The 7,676-nt window shown below is 40.3% G+C and overlaps 2 protein-coding genes across 3 annotated transcripts in view; one reads left to right on the forward strand and one right to left on the reverse strand.

The window, feature by feature from the left end:
- Nucleotides 1-3,619, forward strand: part of emilin2b (elastin microfibril interfacer 2b) — a 12,562-nt gene extending 8,943 nt beyond the window's left edge. The window contains exons 5-9 of the mRNA XM_005738823.1: nt 1,654-1,863; nt 1,941-1,994; nt 2,075-2,125; nt 2,206-2,322; nt 2,971-3,619. Coding sequence (XP_005738880.1) covers nt 1,654-1,863; nt 1,941-1,994; nt 2,075-2,125; nt 2,206-2,322; nt 2,971-3,302 — 764 coding nt within the window. The 3' untranslated portion in view covers nt 3,303-3,619. The remainder of the gene's footprint in view (nt 1-1,653; nt 1,864-1,940; nt 1,995-2,074; nt 2,126-2,205; nt 2,323-2,970) is intronic.
- Nucleotides 3,620-3,656: 37 nt separating this feature from the next.
- Nucleotides 3,657-7,676, reverse strand: part of LOC102193207 (phosphatidate phosphatase LPIN2) — an 18,632-nt gene continuing 14,612 nt past the window's right edge. The window contains exons 16-21 of one of the 2 annotated variants that reach the window (XM_005738825.1): nt 7,587-7,672; nt 6,535-6,621; nt 6,297-6,449; nt 5,694-5,808; nt 5,465-5,568; nt 3,657-5,363 (exon numbers count right to left, since the gene is read on the reverse strand). In XM_005738825.1, the coding sequence (XP_005738882.1) occupies nt 5,219-5,363; nt 5,465-5,568; nt 5,694-5,808; nt 6,297-6,449; nt 6,535-6,621; nt 7,587-7,672 (690 nt within the window). In that variant the 3' untranslated portion in view covers nt 3,657-5,218. The remainder of the gene's footprint in view (nt 5,364-5,464; nt 5,569-5,693; nt 5,809-6,296; nt 6,450-6,534; nt 6,622-7,586; nt 7,673-7,676) is intronic. The other variant, XM_005738824.2, reaches the window with a different exon arrangement.

A 7,676-nucleotide genomic window follows, 5' to 3' on the forward strand; every position in this document is an offset into this window, starting at 1 on the left:
CAGCACAGCACCACAGCATTGCTTGGCCCAAAGTTGAAACTGCTGTTCTCAGTGGCTTTGGGAGGGGGTACTACAAAAATTACGCTGATGATTTGCAGTTGCAGCCTACAGATTCCACCCATCATGACTTTCTTCCCTCGTAAAGTATCCCAACTTTTGCTACATAAGGTTAAGTAACGATTGGTTCTCTAAACCTACCAAAAACTTGGCAATTGACTTGCTTATGGAGTCGGCCTCAAGTGTAGATACTGCAGTTTTGGCACTTTGTGTTGGATTAGTTTTTAGGCCCAGAAATTTCCACTTCATCAGTGTGCAGGATTGCTTATTATGCATCAGTCACATTTCTGTATTTTATGTGCCTGTACATATAGCAGTAGATGTAGCTTTTATATTAGATGGTATAAAAATTATACCATCTGAAAATTATAACCGGTTTTTTAAATCAGGAGGTGTTAATCGTCTTATTATAGCAGATTTCTGTTCACAGACATGCTATACTCACTGGACACTTTATTAGGAACACCTGTTTATCTGATCAATCCAACTATCTAATCACACTGGACCAACTCATTGTTTTTAGGCATGCAGGCATGATGAAGATTGCCTGCTGAAGTTCAAACCCAGCATCAGAATGTGTCTCTGAATGGGATGGTTGTAGGTGCCAGACAGGCTCATCTGAATATTTCAGAAACTGCTGATCTGCTCTCTAAGACTTAAAGAAAATGGTCAGAAAAAGAAAAAACTTAGCAGCAGTTCTCTGGGTGAAAGTGTCTTGTTGATGTCAGAGGTCAGAGGAGAGTAGCCAGAGTGCTTCAAGCTGACAGGAAGGAAATAATAACTCAAATAACCACTCATTACAACGAAGGTATGCAGAAGAGCATCTCTGAATATACAAGACATTGATTCTTGAAGCAGATGTGCTACAGCAGCAGAAGACCACTCTGGCTGCTACTTCCGTCAGATAAGAACAGGAAGCTGAAGCTACAGTTGACACAGGCTCAACAAAACTGGAACAGTGTTTTCCGATCTGATTAATCTCCATTTCTGCTGCAGCATTCAGATGTTAGGGTCATAACCTTGCATAAACAGCATGAACCATCCTGCCTTATAGCTACAGTGCAGGTTGGTGATGGTGGTGTAATGGTGAACCTCTCCATCCCTTTATGAATACACGGTGTCCATCTTCTGATGTCTGCTTTCAGGAGGATAAAACAACATCAAATCCCAAAGCAATTTCTTGAACATGACAAGGAGTTCTAGGCACACAAATGCCCTCCACAGTCACCAGATGTCAACCCAGCAGAGCACATTTGGGATGTCCTGAAACAGGAAATTCACATCATGGATGTGCAGCTGGCAAATCTGCAGCAACTGCTCAGTGCTGTCATGTTTAACAAGGACCAAAATCTGAGGAAAGATACCAGCACCTTGCTTAAAATGTGCCATGAAGAATTAAGGTGTTTCTTAAGATAAAGTAGCATCAAATGTAATATTAGAAAGATGACTGCAAGAATGTGCCACTGAGTTATAGGCATGATGTTTAACAAATCAGCTGGTTGTGTATCGTCTCTTAAAGCATCTGCCCTCCAGACATGTGTTTTTCACCGACCTTTAGCCTTTTCCCAACCCTCACTCCATATCTATTCTATTCAGGTGCTCCGGTTAGAGTGTTTGACACAAGACAGCCCCAGGGGTCAAGTAAAGGGCCCAAGGTATTTGCTGGCCCCATGAATACCTCACTCTCGGAGCTGCCTGTGATGGAAACCGGCGAGGCGGGACCCCCCGGAGAGATGACTTCATCCAAGTTGCCCAAAGGAACAGATGGGATCATGATGCCTGTTCAGGGTTTTGCTGGAGCTCCAGGTGGAGACACAACCACAACCGTACATGCAGTACACAACATTGTTTCGCGCAACTTATGTTTTTGTTTTATTTCGTAGCATCCCCACAAAAACCCACCGACATCCTCCAGACCAGAACTCATGTGAGCTCAGGTGAGTGTTCCTTTTTAAATGTCCTGCATTACAGCCGAGCGCAGGAAGAGTGAATGAAGCTGTTTTTATTTGATCAACAGATGTGAGCATGTCTCTCAGACCCCCTCCTCTGAAACGTGTCGTGGCTTCAGGTCAGACTTTGATTATTCAAATCCCTGCCTCTGCTATCGTCATGTTTGGCAGCCTGTGATGTTTCCTTTCCTGTATTCAGGGGAGAAAGTGTCGTTCTCAGCTGGTCTGACTCTTCCACCGTTTCAAGGAGTTGTCGGTATCATCCGATTCAACGAGGTGCTGGTCAATGATGGTGGACATTACGACCCTCAGACAGGTATCTGTTATTTTAGTCTTACCCCACATTTTCCTCTGCATTTATAAATTAGTTGTTTTTTGTTTGTTTGATTTCAATTTTTCATTGATAAATTGTTTAAGCTCAAACTATAAATGACCCAATTGAACCGGAGACATTTTAAATAATTAGACTAGATTAAAATTCCCAGTTTAATTCTCAATTAGCTATTGTTGCAGCACATACAGTGGTCGTGATGCACAGCAACTGCTTGTGGCAAAGCAGTGTTGAGCCAAGTGTGTTGGCTCTTTGATAACTTTTTAACATGCAACTATTTTGCTGGTAATAACTGAAACGAGTAAAGAAAATCAACAGCCTATTTATGCAAGACAATTCATAATTTTATTGGCGGGGTTATACTGGTTAGGTCTGATTATTGGGGGGGTCATAACCCCCCTAACCCCCCTGAAAGTTACGCCTCTGTGTTATTAATGAAAGACTTTAAATAATCTTATGAAGTTGCTGAAAATCTTGCTACAGGAAAAGCCAAGATTATTAGCCTGAATCCTCTGGAGCTCAGTAACTTTACAAAATGTAAACCAAATCGATTAAATAGTTGCATAAATATTGCAGTTTGTGCCACTGTGTTTGGTAAGAATCTCAACTAACTGCATCGTTATGTGTTCTCAGGCATCTTCACAGCTCCGATGGATGGCCGTTATCTGGTGACCGCTGTGCTGACACCCGAGCAAGGAGAGAAGGTTGACGCAGTCCTATTTGTGTCTAGTCGCAGCATCCAGAGGCTGAACTCTGCTGGTTTCATGTCTGGCGTCACAGCTCTGCATTCACACGAACTCTGTAACTGCACCAGTTCAACATCAGCGAGCCTGATTCTTTCACTGAGGCGAGGAGACCAAGTACGACTCGTCTTAAAAGCTGGAAAGCTCGCTGTCTCAGCCTCATCTGAGGTCGTGTCATCTTTCAGCGCTGCGCTTCTCTACCCCAGCACATCAAAGCGGTAGTTCCTCTGCTTTCAGAGACAACCGACACCTTAGAGTGAAGTGTGGTGCACATTACTGATGACATACTCGAGCTCATTGTGATGTTATAGCTATAATATAATTTGATCTCCAAATAACTGAGATGATTTCACTTCATGAGTATTAATATATAGTTTACACTGCATTTTTATTGTAAAATTTTAACATAGTTCTCAAATATTTGCTTGAGCATGCAAGTGTGTAGCAGTGGAAGTTTCCTCACATTCACAGAGTAATCAAGTAAACCACTAAGTTACTTTTTTTTCTCCTACTCTTAGCATCCCCCACAACTTTGAGGTAACAGACATGCTAAATGTATAAAATAAGTCTCGATCATCCTTTAAATAAAGTCTCTTTTATTAATGCATCATCCAACATGTTTTAACTGTTTCAGTCCTATACATACTTTAAATATACTACTATGCATTAGTTATGTACAGCAAATCTGCATTTTGACACCTTAAAAACTTACATTTCTGCTTTTGTATCATGTATTCATCAGAAATTTGGTCATTCTTTGTGCTCGCGCTGTTACATCAACACAAATCCACGCAAAGTAATCACAGCGATCTACAGAAAAGAACTCAAAGCAGCAGAAACTTTCCTTACTCTAAATGGAAAATTACCTTAAAACTAAAAAAATAAATAAATACTGTTCTCTTCACACAAAGTGTATTACTTTCATAGAAAGAGTGCAACAAATTTTACTGACAGTAACGTCTGCCAAAACATCAGTAAAAAATTAAAAATGAAGTGAAAATAATAAAATGATTTTCTAGTAGCAGCATTTTTTAAAATCACAGTAATACAGTTAAACCCCAAGCAAATCATTTCACAATTTTCTTCTTAGCATATTAATGCAAAATCCTTCAGCTTTTTAAAACTACACATTAAATAAGATTGTTATAAACAAAATAAGGCGGCAAAAGGATGCTTACGCAGCCGTTCTGCATACACCACTAAAATTCGCAAATATAACTCCATGACTCACCCGTACAAAATATTCAAATCATACCCAGTTTACATTTGTGATTTCCCTTCATATGTAGTCTTCTTGGGTTTGCTAAACTACTTCCAGCATTGCTGATGGTTTCACAACACTGTCCTTTTCATTTGTACTTGTGTGCCTTCAATGTGCCCTAAATGTGCTCCAGTTTGCCAAAAATACTAAATCTTTAACGTAAAATTTTCATTCTCAAGAAAAACTTGCAATATGGTCAGAATTGGTTGTGTTGGTTTAGCTAAAATCTGCTGCGTGCCAGCACACAGTGCTTCAGTCCACAGTGACAGTCTGATCCCGAGGAAAGAAAATCAAGGTACAAAATACAACAACGTGGGGAAAAAAAAAAAAAAAGTCTCGTACCCAGACACCGAGCTCTTACACCACTGACGACCATCAACACCGAAGTTTTGGTTAAACTTGTAAAACACAAAAGTGTAAATAGTCAAAAAAAAGTGTGAAATAAAACTGCAGCAGTGCTGGAAGTAGACCAGAGGTGCACAAGGAGACTACCTTGTATGGGAAATTGTCCAAATTTAGATAAGGTGCAGTTTTTTTAAAACTGTGCATGAAGTAACAGGACTTTGTGATCACGCTTCGTATGTCGCACAACCTGATCACACCAACTGTTATAGCTCCACTGTCTATACAAGTCCTTAAGAAACTTCTGCTCATGTAAGGAAAACTTTGCAAAAGCCTTCAGATAAAGTTTTTTTCTGTGAAGTTTAAATAACGAGGCGCATGAAGGAAATATATTTGCAATATGGAGTGAATCAATACTCCAAACTGTCTTAGTGGTCTACAAAGCTCTCGGACATGTGAACGTAACTGGCATTAGGCCTTTGCAGAGTCAACAAAATAACCAGAGTTAAAGTGTTCGGGGGTCTGGTAGTCCAAGTTAAAGCAGCTCCTCGAGGCACACCTCAGCGATGGGCTCTCTCCAGTAAGAGAAGGAGCTGAACTCTGGGCAGCTGAAGGTTGCGTTGTGTTGTGTACTCCGCAGAGGGAAAACATGTTCCACCAGCTCACTCAACCGGCTGTATCTGCCAAAAAACAAGACAGCAGCAGTGAAAACAATGACCGTCTGTCTGAGAGAAACAGCTGGCAGACACAAACTGACTCCAGGGATGGGTCGCCTACTTACGATGTTTTATTGCCTTTGGCTTGTTCGAGGATCAGCTCCCCCTTGGGATTCACTGTGAATATTCGGCACGCAGGAACGCCCACTTTCTTATAGGCAAACACATCCTTGTATACAAAAGCAAAATGAGAAAAAGTCTAATTTCATTCATTTATCATAAGAATTCAGTCAGGTCTCAAAGAGAAAAACCTCAAAAGTACTAACAGCACAGGGACAACATTGAGAAACTCACGCTTTCTCTGTTTCCAAAGGCAGCATAGAAGGGGTGTGTGTTTGGGAAGAACAAGTTCTTGATGTCTGTGAGGCATTCGATTTTGAACTTCTCAGGCTTCTTTTCAATGATTTCTCTAACAAGAAAAGAAAGAATTAAAGAATCAACCTCAGTCCTTCTGCTGCTGGAGTGTCCTTCTTTTAACTGAGCTCATTTTTCATGACTTTCAAACTCACTGAATGACTGAATCATCTAATGAGCAGCCACAATGCACGACACCGACAGGAGTTAAACTTTTCATTTTAATGATGCAGGCTAAAGATAATATTTGCAGGTTTTGTTTTTTCAAGTTTCTGGTCATCAGCTGCTCCACAGTGTGAGAACATGTGACTGGAGCTAAAATAACATTTCATTAAAGGAAAAGAATATGCAAAATGATTGTAATTTGCATTGTGATAAAAGGCTTCCTCTATAACTCTGTTTTATAGTCACTGTTATTCTCTTGGGAAGCACAAACATTTATTTGTGCATCTTAAATCATGTATTCATTCTCAGCTATTCAAATAGCGCTGTTGACTGGAACAAGCAGTACACATAAGACAAGGAAGGTTATTATTTTCTTACCTGTGGAAGGCTGAGAAGAGGCTGCTTGGGGAGAGGAGGAGGGGTCCCTGAGGCAGCAGAGTCCCTCTGTCGTTCACCCAGTGCAAATACCCTCGAGTCATGTCAGCCATGCCGATGGCTCGAGCCGAGCAGTACAGGAACTTGTAGCCATTCCTGCAGTGGAAAGATGTTCATGTTACTTGTTGACGTCTTTGTGGCCTAACAGAGTGTAGTCATGGAAACTGTTACTGTTTCTTACTCATGCACTGAGTGGTAAAGCTTAGCAATTCCCTGGTGGGTCCAGTCTTTACCAAGCTGAGGTAGAATCTGACCAAACACATCTGATCTGTGGGGAAAGTAGATGTAAAATACTATAACAGAGCTGAGCATAAAAATGATGAGTGGAATAGATATTGCAGATCCATATTTGATGACAGGATGCTGCGCATGATCAAACAAAACAAATTAGAGAAGTTTACCATCATAACACTCCAACCTGTACACTCAAGTATAAAAAATTTAAATGTCAATACAAGTAAAACATCTGTGATTAATTAAAATGAGACATTAAAGCTCAGAGAGCATATTCACCTTTAAAATTGGTTAAAATAGTGCTTATTACTTCAGACTGTATTTAAAAGACCACAAGTCACAAAAGTGTAGTGAGCCTGATGAGGACACTGCACCCTGAGAGAGTAGCGATTGATCAACAACAAATTAAATAGGTAAAGAAAACACAATTTTATCATCTATTTTACACTAACTGGCACTAAATGAACTTCTTTATTTAGATATTAAACTAGAGGTTGAGACAAGCATGTTAGGAAAGTGTTTAAATACTACAATGATACACAAAATCTGTTTGTCCACAAACTCCTCCAAACTTGGCACACAGGTACATCTTTGGCCCCTGGAGGTTCTCATCTATATCATATATAATGGTGTCATCCTGATGCATAGCAACCACATAATGGGCTAAAATGGCCTGTTTTTAGCATTTATGCATCTATAGCACAAAATAAACAGAACTCTTGCCTCCGTGTCTTTTACTGGTCCAAGAGACAAGGTTTGTGCTTAGCAATGTGAACTCCACAGGCTTGTCTATTGACCTCTAAAGTCTGAGCAGAGAAACTGCAGTTCTGACTGTGCAGAAAGGCAAATTAGTACCCTCTTAGCATGCCGTTGCTGATAAATATTTTGCCCTGTGCACTCTACTATATGCCGTAAAGCATATAAGACTCAAAACACTCTGAAATCTCATGAAATAAAGACAATACAAAGTATTTATTTAAGTATACTTATTCCGCATACTTGGTGATGGTCCCATCGATGTCAGAAATGATGACCTTGTCGTCCCAGTTCCACAGGTAGATGGTCCCTGCACAGCGACACGTTCCCTGG

This window comes from Pundamilia nyererei, unplaced genomic scaffold (assembly GCF_000239375.1).
Source record: "Pundamilia nyererei isolate P.nyererei 1_Seehausen unplaced genomic scaffold, PunNye1.0 scaffold00087, whole genome shotgun sequence".
NCBI classification, from domain to species: Eukaryota; Metazoa; Chordata; class Actinopteri; order Cichliformes; family Cichlidae; genus Pundamilia; species Pundamilia nyererei.